At 44.0% G+C, this 15,379-nt stretch overlaps 2 protein-coding genes across 2 annotated transcripts in view; one reads left to right on the top strand and one right to left on the bottom strand.

Moving 5' to 3' along the window:
• SNX30 (sorting nexin family member 30) overlaps positions 1-1,697 on the top strand; it is a 48,817-nt gene extending 47,120 nt beyond the window's left edge. The window contains exon 9 of the mRNA XM_082074629.1: positions 1,285-1,697. Within this exon, the coding sequence (XP_081930755.1) occupies positions 1,285-1,344 (60 nt within the window). The 3' untranslated portion in view covers positions 1,345-1,697. The remainder of the gene's footprint in view (positions 1-1,284) is intronic.
• A 153-nt stretch (positions 1,698-1,850) lies between these two features.
• SLC46A2 (solute carrier family 46 member 2) lies at positions 1,851-15,179 on the bottom strand. The gene is made up of 4 exons (XM_082074627.1): positions 13,137-15,179; positions 11,588-11,671; positions 9,340-9,496; positions 1,851-7,987 (listed from the first exon to the last, which is right to left on the bottom strand). The coding sequence occupies exons 1-4, from the start codon at positions 14,206-14,208 to the stop codon at positions 7,930-7,932; spliced, it is 1,371 nt and encodes a 456-aa protein (XP_081930753.1). The 5' UTR covers positions 14,209-15,179; the 3' UTR covers positions 1,851-7,929.
• Between the last annotated feature and the right edge of the window lie 200 nt (positions 15,180-15,379).

The following is a 15,379-nucleotide window of genomic DNA, read 5'->3' as shown; positions in this document are numbered from 1 at the left end:
GCATATGCTGTCAGTCTAATTTTCCTTTATGCTAGAAGTGTGTTGCCCAGTGCAGTGATTGATATATTAAACAGTACTAGGCTTATGCATGGTGACATATTTCATCTTCTTGCCTATTGCTTTTTTCCACATCTATTTCACAAATTTCCTCCTGTGCTAGGTTACCTCTCCATGTAATTTTAACATGCACTTCCTTCGCCCCTTCCAGTGTCAGTCTTATCAGTATTTCATAACGAGTCACACAGAACGTCCTTCACCCTGGTCTCTTCTCTCTTCTGAGACTGCTGTGAAGGGAGGGATTAAAGACTCCACTGGACATCCAGCAGTGGCCCTGCAATTGACAGTTAGATCTGTACATATTAGTTTCAGTCTTAGCTCCAGCAAGGATGATTTTTGGTAGGAAAGTGTCTAGTTGCTTCAGGATATACAACTAGAAATACTTTATTCACCTTCAGTACAATTGACAAGATTAGAAGGAAGGTGCTTGATGACAACGAATTGTGGGTATAAGATCTGGTGATGAGTTTGCCCGTTACCAGTGTTTAATAACACATATTCCACAATCTGTTTGTCCAGTTTCATTTCTGGGTTGTACACAATTGAAAGAGTGGTGATACACAGTGCAAGGACAGGAGTCAAGTATATATGTCTGGAGAAATTACTCCAAAGGCTGGAGTGACTTTCTAATAATCTACAAGCTAGACTCAGCTTTTATTATACCAGGCACTACCAGCCTGTTGTGCAGTTGAGTCGAGTCCTAAAGGTGTACCAGAGCACACTGTCTTTGAACTACCTTCTCTAAACGCATGGAGTTTTTAAATAAGGTTGCGGGAGGTAGTCTATAATAGCTGCCATTGTATCCAAACCAGCCCTCTCCCACAGTCACACCACAGAGATATGAAATTCTACTAGAAACAGTTTGTTTGCCCATCTGAAAGCCGTGTTGTTCCTCAGTTTAGAAGAATTTAGCTTGGTATTTGAAAATCCTGGATATTCTGATGATTTTTAATGGCTTGAGCCAGCTGATTACTTCAGAAAACTTTTATTTGTGGGGTTTTCTTTGTTTGGAAACTGCAGCTGTTCTTTCTGAACACTTTCTTGCTGTTTGAAATTCTGTGTGTAGTGGTGTATGTTGTGGTTTTGTTTCTATTTTTTCCTCCTTCTTTAACAATCTAAAAAGGCTTGGCCAGCAGTTTTGAATTTGCATTCTGTTGGTCTAGAAGGGGTGGTCAAATATTATAAGAACTGATGTACAATCAATTTTTTTTAATCTTCTTCCTTCAGTGCCTTACGGCGTGGGAGTCAATTATACCACTATTGCAAGACAAGCCAGAGACCAAATAAGAAGTACCTTCTTGGACAGTCTAGCACTTCTGTGCTCAGTACCACTAGACATACTGGAACTGTATGAAGGACTCCTTTTGTCAAGTTAACTGAATTGCCAGCTGCACTTCAGCTGGAACAGATGCTCTGAAAACTGTTTGAATTTTTTTCCTCACTTTCTGTGTTTAAACTGGGGTATGTTTCATCTTTTTGAGTTGTCTTGAATGGTTCCTTCTTTATCCTATGGAGTGATTGGGGTTCATACTGAAAGTGTACGGGGATCTTGATAAAACTTACCTCTCTAGTCTGGAAGGAACTGATGAGTGGAACACTAAAAAGATGAAAATAAAACTCTACTGCAAGGTGCCAAATGACATCTTTATTACCATTCTGTTTTGTCTGCTAAAAAAGCAAAAGATAATTGTTCCTATGATACAGTACTCCCTAATCAATCCTTCTTATTCCTTTTTTTGGATGGACAGGGAAAGGCTGGAAATGAATATTTTTCTGGTTTGCTACTGCCCAAATGCTCCCTTTGGATAAAATGGTTTCTGGAGACTTTTCCGTGTGGGAGTTGGGCTGGTCCTCTGCAGAACACACCACCACCACCACCTGCAGACAGCCTGTGATGCAAGCGTGAACTGTGGTTTTTGTGAGTGTGGCATGCTGTTGGTTCATACCGAGTATCCTTGTTTACCTTGGTGATTATGAAGTAATGTCAGTTGGCTGAAGTGTACTTGTGACTGATGTGGGGATCAAAATCAGCCTAGCTGCAGGAGTGAGTTGAACATCAGCCTTTGGAGTCTTTCAGGAATGGTGGAAGAAAGTATGACTCTTTAGCGTATATTTTTTCTAAAGCTAGCTCTGGAAGTTGCATGGTGGGATTCTCTTGGTCAGTGCTTTAAACTTTTTGGTTTTGTTTGTGGTTTTTTTGGTTGTTGTTGTATTTTTCTTTTGTTGTTGTTGTGTGGTTTTTTGGTGTGTTTTTGTTGTTTGTTTTTGGTTTTTGTTTTTTTTCTGAACTAGAGTCACTTTGGGCTTGTTCACTTAAGGTGCCTCCTGTAGTAAAAGTAGAACTCTGCTTTCTTTCCTTTTTTTTTTTTTTTTTTTTTTCCCAGCAGCCAAAGCCAAAAAGTGTCAAATACTTGCTTACACCGAGCATCATTGTGTGTGAAACTTGCCTTACACAGATTGGCGGGTGTAGATGGGTACCCTCTTAGGTACACATAGTGTTAATACCTGTGTCTTCTGCACCACATGGCAAGTCTTTTAAGACTCCTTTTGGTACAGATCTATTTTCTTAGTAGTTTTTATTGGCCTTTAGAAATGTAACTGCTTCTGCAAGTCCCTTTTATCTACTTTCTCTTGCAGTTCAACATCAAGTAAATGCCTACTTGGTGTTAATGGCCTTAGGAATGCTGCTGTGATTCCCAGGATCCCAGAGTCTTGGTTTAACAGCATGCAGATAAATCTTTTTTTAACCATCCTAAGTGAGGGGGTTTGGGGCTATCAGTGTAATATTGGGATTCTGGGGAATAAGTAACTTCGAGCGCTTACTGCTAAACTTGAGTGATTACTTGATCTCCAGGAACACTCTTATGAAGAATCTGAGCAGTAATTGAGTATGTGCAACTTCTGTGTTCTCCTGTGATGACCTACCAGGTACCAGCCTGGTTTGGACTTTATCCCTTCATAAACACCTTCAGGTGTACCTAAAGTCCCTCTGCTCAACCTGGTGGCTCTATAGCAGCTGTCAAGATGAGTTATTGCAGCAATGCGGTAGCTGTCAGGTTAATGTGATGATGCTGTCTCGGTGAAAAAGTCAACTTTAAGACATTTTAAGAGGTCTTCCTTTATGACTCAGCCTCCATTGACAACTCTGTGGTACTAAACAAACTATAATTTTTGGTTCAAGCTTAGAGTTTGTCAATATACACTTAAATGAGAACTCTGCTGTTGCTATTAGGTCCAGAGTGACAAACTGCTCTTCTTGTGCAAGGGAAGTGCTTAGGGGGATCATCTGGAAGCACTAAACAAATGTTTTACTCAAGCTTGCTTTTCTACGGTAAGCACTTGCATACCATTTAGCAGTCTGACCTTCAGGGCTACAGTCTTCCCTGCTTCCCATGCTTTTTTGAGCTGGTTTCTGTGTGGTAAATTGAATTTTGTTCTTGACTCTGCAACATCCCTGGGAGTTGAGGAAAATGTAATTTTAACTAATACTTAGTCTTCCCTTCACCTTATAAATAAAAAAAAAGCAAGATGAGTGCAAAGGATGGTGTCTTTTTCCTGTGGGTGAGGAGGTTTTGTCTGATGCCTTAGCACACTGAGGTCATGTTCCCTCTTGGTTTTCTGTTAAACTAAGGTGTGTGTTCATTCTGGGGGGTTTAGCAATTGACATAACAGCTGTTCATGAGAAGCATAGTGGACAGTGGGGAGTACCAAGTGAAGTTCGAATCAACATGTAACTGTTGAGCTGTTGCAGATCAGCTTACATATTCTTGAATCTGATGCCACTGATTCTGCAGCATGGTTTTCAAACTAGTCCTCAGCCAAAACATATTTTGATTTCAGTTAAATCCCTTTCTGGCTAAGCTGTTGAAAGGCAGGCAGGCTTTTCAGTTCCCTGTTGGAGTATATTGCTCTGTGGCACCTGCAGATGGATTTGGAGAAGAGGTTGGAACATGCTTCTCAGGCTGTGGCCACTAATAGGATTTCTTACATGATCTGTAACACCAAAATGTCTTAAGTCCCTACAAGGGAAGTAAAACTTAACATTCCCCGGCAAGCTTTGCTGCAGTGGAAGAAGGATGTGTAGTGGTGAGTCCCTCAGCTCCCATGGGCTATGGAGGAGTCTCTTTATAAAGAGCTGTTGTAAATCAATAGGTAATTGTGGGAGAGGCTGTGAGGTGTGGGGACGATCCTGACTGTGAGGTTTGGGGCAGCTGTGCCTAATGGGAGAACTACAAAATAGCAGGAAACCCTGTCAAATGCAAAGAGTGACACTTAGCTGCTGTTAGTGGGAAGTTGAGATCTGAACCATTAGTGAAGCCAACATGTTATCCCATAATCCTTGCAGGATAGGTGTCTCTCCTTTGGATGGCCCAAACCTGGAATGTGAAAAGTGTTGGTAAAGGGAAGCAGGAGTAGTGTGGGAGCTTCACCCTTGAGTAACTTCTGAGTGTTCAGTCACTTAAGGTCACCCTCTGCATGTGCACCAAAGTGATGTCAACAGTAGTTGTGCCCTTCCTATGAGACTGTGTAACATGTAGGTCCTTCAACAGTCTTTAAATTAGCCCAGTTTTCCTTGTAATCCATGGCCAGACCAAGCTCTATCTGAGGATGTGTAATTCACTGCTGTCCTGGTTATACTTCTGTGTAATTTTTCTGGGACATCTGTTGCTTCCTTTAACTGGCACCAGCACAATAAAGAAAGCACTGAGATCTTGTTTCATGCTTGGTGATGAACTGTGCATTGTTCATATGTATTGTTACCAGGTTCTGACTCTTGCAATAAACTTAGATGTTGAAACATCATGGCTTTTTTCAGGTATCCATGGGAAAATGAAAAGGGAATAGGTGCAGCCCTAAAGACACGAACTCTTCTGATGTGAGTTGTATCAAGGAATAAAATTAAGGATTCTTTGCTGAAGTCTGCTTGGATTTTTGTCACACTGACACTTGTGCCAAGGATAGAGTACAGGATAAGTGTTAGAGAGAAGGTCACCTTCCAGCAGGCTCTGCATAGCCTGTTGGTGGTGCATATTGCTTCAGATGTTGGTCCTGCAGATGCCAAGGTACAAAAGAATCCTCTCTCATTCCACCAGGGACTGTTCCGTGTTTTAACAGGAGCCATGCTTTTGTTAGAACTTGCACAATTTAACTGAGTATAATTATGATTAATGTTGCAGACTGTTTAAAATCCTGGTGCTGATAACCACTAGACTAAACTAGCTCAGTAGATGTTGAGCTTTCTTAAGTTCTGAAGGTTGAACAGTATTTCCCTTGGTATATTAGTTTTTACTACAACAACCAATAAATAAGGAAAATGGGGTCCTTTTTTTTTTTTATATTAAGATAGGGGAGTTGCTACTTCTTGCCTTTGTTTTTGTAAAGTAAAACTGGGTATCACAGGAATAAACTTGCCTTCTGGCAGTGTGAATGTTGCATTTTAAACTTTTTGGAAGTGTGCTGTTCAACCAGTTTTACAGAATAAAATGGCAATGCTTAATTCTGTGCTTAGCACTTCAGAGTCTTGCTGGGGTATCTGACTTATACAACTACTTAGTAGTGAACTGGGCTAGTTTTAAGGTTGCATGGCAAAGGCACAGTAGTTGTGCAGAGAATAATCCACTTTCTGGAAGGCATATATAGGTCACCCTTAAGCAAGTGGCATGCTAAAGCATTAAAGGCTAGTTGCTGTCCTAGACTCATTTGAAGGCCTTGGTACTCTATGCTTTGAAGCTAAACGTTTGCCTTAACTCTGCTGCAGGGATGTGTATCCATCCATACCTTCAGATCAAGCAGCAGGGTTGGGGCTGGTGCCACATTCCCGCTGCACAAGGAGACACATTGCAGAGGGACAGTCTTTTGTTGCAAAACAAATTGCATACGGCCAAAGGGCTTTTTGTCTTTATATGAAAATAAAGCAGCAGCGTCCTTGTTCTGTTTTCCTCTGTGCCTGCATCCCCGTGTCCCTCCTTAAGGTCTGGAGAGTTGGGCCATGCAGGTGAAGGCAAACGGGGTGTGAGCTGAGGTGGATCTCATCCCCCTCCTTGTCGAAGGTGTCAGTACTGGGGACCAAAGCGCCACCAGCTCCTTGCCCAGGCTCTGCCGCTTCCAGCCTCTCTAAAAACCCACTCACTAGAACTGTAAAGTCACCATTCATACCATTAAAAACCAAAATGAAAGCTGTGAAAAGACTTGGCTCTGTGTGAAATAGTAAACGGTGTGTTAGGAAAACAGGAAGGAGGGGTTTGTTTCCTGCACTCGACCAAAGCTGGCAACTGTGCTCTTGTTCAGACTTGCAGGCTATGAAATGTTGTCTTGCCTTCTGGTGCTGGCATGTTTCTATACCCTTTCATATATCTCTGTATAAATATACTTTGTGCGTTGTTTACTATGGAACTAGTATTGATGGAGAAAAACGCTTTGAGGTAAAACTGTTTGTAATTCTCTATTAGTGTGTACATTTTTTTAAAATGCACCATTTGTTTACCTCAATTAATTTAACGGAATGGACCAATAAATGTATTAAAAGATGACTCCTTTACCTAGAAGATAAAGTTTCATTTTTTGCAGCCTTTGCCATTGAAATGATGCGTGCACATATTTTGCTGAGCAGCTCACTGTCTTACTGCAGAAATACCCTTCCCTTAGAATCTTTTTTCACTGCAGATATAGTTAAAAGTCATCTGTCTGTTGCTGTAGTACATCCGTATTACCTGGAAGTGAAGCCTGGAGCTGAGAAAAGCCTGCAAGAATGTGTATGTGGGTGGAAGGGGTGGCAGCAACTTCCTCAGAATAAGGGATTGTATAGTGAGTAGTTGACTTCTGCTTGCTGCATCCCTGACTCCAACTGAAGCTGCCTAATTTGCCTCCAGATTATTTTGGTTACTGAAGGGGTTCTAACTTGCCTCTACTTAACCCATGATCTTGGGAAAGACTTAATCCTTTGTAATTCAGTTAGCATGTAAGTAGACACATAGTTTAAGCCCTGATCCCTCTAGGGCGTGCCACTCTTCTGAATCATGTTTGGATTTAGATGACAACACCTCATGCCAGTTCCTATATTGTATGAAGTTCCTTTTGTATGGGGTTTCACCCAGCATGAAGGTGGGGTAACAAGGTGACTGTTGCCTGGCATCAGTGTCCCTACACCTCTGTAAAGCCTGTAAGAGTAGTGCACTGCACTGTCTGGGGACAGTGGGACAATCTCCCAGAAGTTGGGAGCGTGAACATCTGTTCAAGACTGTTTTATTGTAGGGATTACTAATGAAAGTGTCTTTAATATTACTTTTTTTTTTTTTTTACAGTTGCATTTTTGTATTTAATGTTTTTTTTTACATAACATCAGTGTGCTGGGCTGATACATCTTCTGTAGCACTCAGAGAGCAGCTGTGTCCTGCTGACAGCTGTGTGCGTGTGGCTGGTGGACCTCTGCGTCGCCAGCTGGTGTCACAGGACTGCCCTGACCTTTCTGAACTAACAGGCAAAAAGGAACCAACGGAAAACCGATCCTCTGCTTTCCCTTTCCACATTGAAGGGCACGTGTAGAATCACCCTTTTCATTTCTACCCTATTCTGGTCCCTCTACACTATTGCTAACCAGCTGAGCACGAAAGCAAAATGCTCAGAAGACTGCTGGTGTGAAATAGCCAATGCAGTAACTGTGCAAGATGAGCTACTGCAGAAATAGCAAGGCAAACTTGATTGTCCTGAATGAGCACAGGCTCGGAGGCTGTGGGACGCTGTGAACTGGAGGCATACATGAGATGTTTCCCGTACTGAGGATAACTGCAGGGGCTAATACTTGGCAAACCTCCCACTTCAGTGTCTCAGAGAGCTGATAAAGACCGAAATATGCTTCAGCTGGTACAACCTCTGTCACTTGTTCAGGATCTGAAGAGAGCCAGTGGTTGAACGTTGTTTGATGGCCACAATGCTGTAAAGAGCAATAACATGGCAGGTTACAAGAAGGGCCAGCAAGCTACTTTCGCAAGCTACAGTTTGCTTTTTCCCCATCAGTTCTTTAGCTTAAACTGTTCTGGGGTGTCTGGAGCTGCCTGAATGCTCCTGTGATTCCCCTCAAGGATCTGCCAGCCTCTCTGTAAGTTACCTTTCTGTACAAGCAATCTTTCAGGTTTTAAGTCCTAATCCCTGTGTTTGTGCTAATAATGGTGCTAACTTCTATTTGGAGAACGTGTCAAAAAGCAATTGAGTAGCTAGCAGTGACTTGCTGTTTAACAGCAGGGCTATGTGTAAGAAACGAGTCACTCTTGTGTCTGGAAATTACGAGGAGGAAAGCAGAGCCAGCGATAAGTATGAATGAGACTTCCCCACACACGTAGTCCTGCTGATGCTGGTATCAAATGTCTTCACAAGCCCAGAAACCCTTCAGTGGTCTGATTGAGGCAGGACTAATGGTAATTTCTACCTTTTTTCTTTTGTTTAATGGCAGCAAAACTTGGCAAGAACTTAGCCTATCTAGTACCTGCCTTATATCTGAATGAAAATATTGTTGCATAAATTAAATACTATCACAATTCACTTTAACTTCATACTGGAAGAGTCTCACTCTTTCTAGTAATGCAATGGGGTGGAGGATCTTTGGGAAGGGATGGTGGACCAGGTGAGATTTGGAGGGAGATCCTTCAAAAATTCTGGAAGAGCAGATGGAGATGCTGATTCATCTTTTTCTCTTCAAGTTAAGCTGGTTTTGTGCTTACAGCTTGTTCCTGAAATTGTACCTCTCAGTTGCTGTGTAGCTCTACATTTGGGCAAATTCACTGGATCAGAAAGTAACTGTTTCCTTTACTATGTGGTAATGGTTTCTCTTTGAAAGGAACACCTGAGGGAGACTCATTATTCTTTTCTACCACAATAAGTAACCCGTAATGGATTTTTTTTAGAAAATGTTTTACTTTGTGCAGGATTATTCCCTCATTCTTCTTACTACTGTTTTCACAATATCAAGCACTACATTTGTGTGAAGCCTTTGTCCCCTGGGATTATCAGATCTTAAACTCTGCCAAATATTCTTTCTACAGCAATTCATGTTACATTAAACAAAAAGAAGATTAAAAATATTGGATAGATCACTTGCAAGTTTCATTCAGTGAATTGTCTTGATATTTGTCAGCTCATTTCTGCAAGATGTTTATTTCTCTTATTCCATTTTTTTTCTTTGGAAATTCAACATTTTTCCCCATCTCTAGTGTACACTTCAGACCTAGAATCAGGAAGCATGGAGAAAATACAGTATGTCTTTTGGACAAAACCCTTCCCATTCCTTACCTTAAAGGGAGGAGACTCAGGCAGCCAACTAGAAAAGACAAGATGAAACAGAAGCCGCTGTACCAGTTCAGTGTGTTTTGATAGATCTTATTGTAGACCGTAGATGTCACTACTCCCGTGATGACTAAAGACAACTGCAGCAGGACAAACACCTTACCTGTAAAACAAGAATGTAGTTTGTTACTGGTGAGAAAATAAAAACCAAACCAAGCAGCCTGGTACCTCCCTCATGAGTCCTGGATCTCCACTGCGTGGAAGAGCAATGTGGTCGTGGCTTCACAAGCACCAGATGGCATGAGCTTGTATCTGCTGCTGTTCTGGACCAGAATTTAGAGACTTTTCCTTCTTTTAGGCATAGGACAAAAAAAAAATCTGTCTCAGTCTAGATGTAGAGGCAGCTGCTTGGAAGAGCAGCAATAAAATGAGTAATAAATGCTCCTTTCCACAGAATGTAGAAAAGTAGTCTTGGGCTAACATCTTCAGGACAGGAGAGGTTTTAGTCAGGTTCTGCTTCTGCCATAGGCCATAGTGGTCTACTGTTAGGGAGTGGCTTAAAGATAAAGGACATGAATCCATGGAGCAGTTGCACAATCAGAGTTTGTTCTAATAAGAGTTGTGTTCTAATGTTTGTTCTAATAAGAGTTGTGTTCTGATAAGTTAATGGTTTGACATGATTTAGGAGCTTAGCATAACTAGGCCTCAATGCCTCAATAGGCCTCGGCAGAGACTGCTGATCATGAGGGAATGGCAAGGGCACTGTGACCTTGACAAGTCTTGTAAACAACTTTGGGGAGGTGGGTGCTGAAAAGGCGCGAAATTCACGTGGCTAGCTGGCCGCAGGTAGGAGGGTCAAGGCAAATGTAACCTTTGGATCTAAGCCAATCAGCAGGTGACAAGTATGCATAATTATCGTAATCTGTATAAATAGGTGTCATTTACGGCAATAAAGTTGAACAATTCGTTATCACTCACGCTGAGTCGGCTTAGCTTATTCCTCCGCCGCTCGCAGTCTACTGGCTTAAAATGCTAGTAATGCCTGAAATGGGGAGGTGTGTGTGATTTGTATGACATTTAGAGAGGATGAAAGGCAGAAACTGAATCCCAGTTGAAATGGCTTTTTTTATTGAAGTGCGCCCTTCTGTTTCTGCTGTGGTAAATGGGGAAAGGGGAAGTAACCCAGCCCTACAGGGATGTGCAAGCTGGGAGCGAGGTCAGGCCTGCCCTAGCAGCCTTCTCCAGCCACCACCAAAGGAGACAACGCTGCTACCAGCAGGTACAAGGGCTGCTCTGCTTCATGGGGTCCTGCTCGAGAGCTGCTCTACCGCCGTTATCGGGTGCAGCCTGTGTGGCTCACAGTGGAGGTTAAAAACAACACTACAATTAATAACAATGATTAATTTGGGGTGTGAGTTGCGCTATTTGTGGCAAGGAGGCGAGTTTGCTACAGAGCACATTGAGGAGCACGAGCATTGGGAATGTACGGGTGGTAGGGCAGTGTTGTGATCATATGGCAGAAGGGAAAGGACACAAAGGATGGTGTGGTAAGATGTTTGGAGAAGACACAAGCAGTCATGGGCCTGAAGTGCTATTTGGATGCATGGCCAGTCCTATATGTTGTGTCTAAATCCAGTTCATTGGGGTAAAAATTGTAGCCGTCCATATACTGTTCTAAAATACATATATTTTACTATTTTATAATACAAATGTTAATAGAAATGAATTTCTGCTCCTGTTTACCAAAAAGGGACGTTTTTAATGCAAAAGTTGTCCTTTGTTAGTTAAATCACAGTTTGACAGGAACAAATTGCCAGGCAACACTTGGGACACATATTCAGAAAAAAAGATGAAAGAATACATCCTTCCCAAAACTGGAAGTGAAATATAAATGGTCCATCACAGAGCTTCAACTCCCTGTCTTGCTTCTCTTGGTTTTCCCTGGAGCACGGTGTTTTGAGCAGCACCTCAGATATCTTCCCTGCCTTTGAGCTGCATGCTTGTGGTAATCTCTTGAAGTATATGCCAAAAATTTTGTGATTAAATGGTGACACAACCAAGGACAGGAAGTTTGGAAGTGACAATCTTGTACTGCAAGTTTCTATACTCCTCCCTTTCGGTGTGCAGTACCAACTGTTCTGGCTTTGTTGCGCAAAGCGCAGATTGCAGCAATAACTTACCTTTCTCTTTGTACCTTAGGCTGAATGGAGACATTTGAGGGTTTTTTGTTCAATAAGGTAACCAAAGCACTTACCGTAGGATGATCCTTCAACATGCTTGGATAACATGGACCTGATGGTTGGTAAGGGGATGAGGGCAAAGAGCATCACTGCCCGTGTTGCAATGCAAAGGAAAAGTAGTTACCTTCATACCTGCTCCTTCTCTCCCAACACAATAAGCTCTGCTTTTGAAGACTATGTGCCTCTGGCTCGGGCAGGGCCTTTGCTTCAGCTTTTCTTGTTCTTTGAGTACCAAGAAGAAGTGCAAATCTCTAGTAGCAGTGTAGGTCCTCACTCGATCCAAGCAATGGTGGATAAGCCACATATTGCTCCCACTAGCAGAGGTACTTTGCCCAAACCAGCCATGGTCTGTTGGTCTCAGCCCCAAATCCCAGCATAGATGGAATATAGCATTGTCCTTTGAGATAGGGAGACCAATGATTCAAGTCTAACAACCAGCAGAGAGAGCGCTCCATGCTATAACATATGGCTTTGACAGGAACAGTACCTGTGTAACACTATAGCTGTTTTCTACCTTGCTTCTTCTGGCTTGCAGTATTTTAGGCTTTCCCTAGTGTGGAAACTTTTAGGGAGCTGAATTATCTTCCTGTCAGCAGAACCAACCTCAGTGAAGACGTAGTCCATGTTTAGTGTACCGAGGTGTTCCTGCAATGAGCATCCTGCCCACTGTGTATAGTAGTGTGCATTCATGAGGGGCTTAACATTAAACAAGCATTTTAATTTTTTTAATCTTTTTTTCTGGGCTGGTTGCGTAAACAAACAAAATCCCTTGAAAATTTCACTCAATGTTTGGCTTAGTACGCAAACAGAATATCCTACCATCTTTCCCTTTAGAATAACTTTATTTCGTTTTCAATTTCTCATTCCCTGTAGGAGCAGACAGAAAAATCACTTCAGGGCATTTCTCTTAGATCTTTTTCTCACTTTCAGAAGCAAAACCTCAAAGCCATGCAACACATGAAACTGTCAGATATGAATCATCCATCTCATTGTCACAGTGGATGCTGTTTTGGCTTTGTTTTCTGTGTTCCTGCAGAGGCTACCTCCTTTGTCATGGGATGCTGCTTCCTCTATTGTTATGTGTCCCTTGATCATTTGTACCTTTGTGCACTACATTATCATGATTTTTTACTTGCTAAAGCAGCTCTGGTGTTTCACTATTAAGTTTCCCATCAGCCATAAATGCCTTAATGTAACAAAAATAAATCACATATTAAGATACTAGCTTAACAGGAAACTTCTACCAATTTTTTTCTGTTGTAGCCTTAAGCCTTACCTCACAAGAAGCCAGTGCTTCCCATTAATGCAGTGGCATGGTCCAACTAGCACAGGTACCCAGCAACAATTTCCACCCCGCTGTGGCATGAGTGTTGTTCCTCTGCCCAGATCTGGGCTCTGACCAAGTGATGGATGACAGGACAACCAGCCTTAAACCAAACCTTGGCAGGAGTGTCTGCCTCTGAAACTCGTGGTGAAGCAGAGCAAAAGTCCTTCTCCTGACACCAAAACACCCCGGCCCCTTTCTAAGGGGGCACTCGTTGTGCAACCATCCCTTCAACTCACCGATGTAGAACAGGAACGTCCACCGCACGAAGGCCATGATGAGGATGCCGGCGCTGAAGGATGTCACTCCAATCATGATCATGGTAATGTCCCTCAGGCATCTGGAGAACACAAATACCCCTAGGAAGCTGGTGATGAAGATCACGTACCCCGCAGCATTGCCGTGGCCAATCTGCACAGCGTTCCAACTTAAAGGCTCCCTGAGCAGGAAGAGTGGGAGCACGTTCATTGCACCAACCACGGCAAGGTCATAGAGGATTGCTGCCACAAAGAGCATGACGATGGTAAGTTTCGAGGGCGATACTGGAGTGGAGCTGCTGCAATCTGAAGGTTGGGAGCTGCCTCCTGCTGTTGCTGCTTCTGTGTGGGCTGGTATTTGGCTGTCCACCTCCTTTGCACTCTTGTCTGTGTCTGGGCAGGAAGCTGCTGGCTTGGGGACTGTCAGGACAAAAATGCTGTAGAAGAGGCAGAAAGCATAGCAAGCGATGCTGCAGCTCACCAGCACAGTGCCTTCTCGATAGCGGTCACTGAAGCCAACAAAGAGGTAGCCAGATGCCATGCTTCCCAGAAAGCCAGCAAGGCCATACACCAGCTCAATGATGATGAGCCGCAGAGACCTCCTGCTCTCAGAGGACCTCAGGGATCCCAGAGCCATGACACCTGCCCAGAACGTGGTGAAGCCACCTGTCAGCCCGTTGAAGGCAGCAGCCCCATACATCACCTCGATTGGCCAGCCCAGCAGGATCAGGAGGAGCAGGAGAGTTTTGGAGCCCAAGTAGCCAAGAAGAGGGATGCAGATGGGGATCTTCCGATGCATCCTGTCTCCCAGCTTGGACAAGCTGTAGGCTGACACCAGCGGGCTCAGTCCCAGGACTAGGTTGTAGATGATATAAAAATTAGAGACAGCCTTCTGCTGAGCATCTTCCAGTGCATGGGAGGAAATGGTGGCGTTGGTCTGGTTGTAGTAGTTCTTCACCACCAGCAGCAGCGCCGTGTCGTAGAAGGCGCTGGCCACTTGGGAACTGGCGACCACCGGCTCAATCCACGTCCTCATCACTGTCACCCCCACCATGCTGCTGGCGATGACCTGTTTTCAGGGAGATGAGCTGTGGGAAACGGCTCTTCAGAAACTCTGCTCTGGGGGCATGCTTGGAGAGGAGCGGCGGAGGTAAAAGCAGAAGGTCTGCCGGGCTGCAGGGAGTCAGAGAGTTGTGCAAGAGATGATCTGGCTGGGAGGATATTTGCACCTCGCCTTGCTACGTATACACATGCACATCCCTGCGCTGCTCTGATGTCTGGCTCAGGCACGAGAGGCTTTTGTAGAGCCGGAGAACGCCCTGCACCCGCCGGCTGCCGCTGCTGCTCTTCCTGGTGCGGTTTCAACACAGGTCAGATGACCCAGGGGAATTTCTCTCTCCCAGCCTAGGAAGTGAAAATGCCCTGATCAAGTAATTGCTGCAATTTGGGGTGGTGGTTTGTTTTGCGCTTGGTTTGGGCTTTCTTTTTTTTTTCTTTTCCCCTTTTGGCATCCTTCACAGGTCAGAGGACTCTCAGGGCGGCTGTGGGGGCAGAGGACAGCTGAGGGCACTTCTGTCAGGTAATTTGTGAATTCCCCTTACCACCAGGTCTTTTCCCTTTCTTCCACACAAGTATGTTGTTGGCTCTTTTGCTCTTACCTTCTCCTGCCTGCCTTGTTGCTGCATTATGCCCCTTATGGTGTTCCTGTTTCAACAGCGCAGTCAGAAATTTACACCAAAAATAAAAGGGGAAAAGCCTGGTTTTGGTAACCTGCCTCCCATGGCTGCCACTCGGGCTAGTGCATCCCTTGTCTTTACAACGTGGGATTTTCCAAGAGGAGGAGAAAAATTCACGATTTATCCAAAGGCATCGGTGACCGCTGCACCCCAGTAATCAGCCAGTGGAGCTGCAGGCTGGGGTGGGTGAGAGCCCTGCGCCGGGGAAGCGTTTTCCAGTCCCAGCTCATGGGGCAGTGCCCGTGTCTCTCTGCAGGCACTGGTGCTTCACACACCCTTGCAGCTTGAAGTCAGCCTCCGATTTGGCTGCTGCAGGAGTGGGTCAAGCAAAGCGAGCACCTCAGGGTCTCTGTGGGGCGACAGTGCGGCTGCCAGAGGCACAAGAGGCTCTTGGAGCAGGATGTGGTGCGTGGAGGCTGCCAGCTCCGAGGAAGATACTTGTGGTCTCAGCTGCAGGAAATACTTAGAGGATATTTGGCAGCCTCAAAA

Source organism: Streptopelia decaocto (genome assembly GCF_964273445.1).
Source record: "Streptopelia decaocto genome assembly, chromosome: Z".
In the NCBI taxonomy this organism is placed as follows: domain Eukaryota; kingdom Metazoa; phylum Chordata; class Aves; order Columbiformes; family Columbidae; genus Streptopelia; species Streptopelia decaocto.
The sequence above is the reverse complement of the archived record's forward strand: the minus strand, read 5'-3'. Positions and strand labels throughout refer to the sequence as shown.

Excerpts from the sequence above, each read along its gene's own strand:
- SLC46A2 (XM_082074627.1), bottom strand. The coding sequence starts at position 14,208 with ATGGTGGGGGTGACAGTGATGAGGACGTGGATTGAGCCGGTGGTCGCC. Across the intron at positions 11,672-13,136 it reads GACGTTCCTGTTCTACATCG|CACGGGCAGTGATGCTCTTT; the intron begins GTGAGTTGAAGG and ends TTTGCATTGCAA. Across the intron at positions 7,988-9,339 it reads CTGAGTCTCCTCCCTTTAAG|CATTGTGGCCATCAAACAAC; the intron begins GTAAGGAATGGG and ends TGCTCTTTACAG.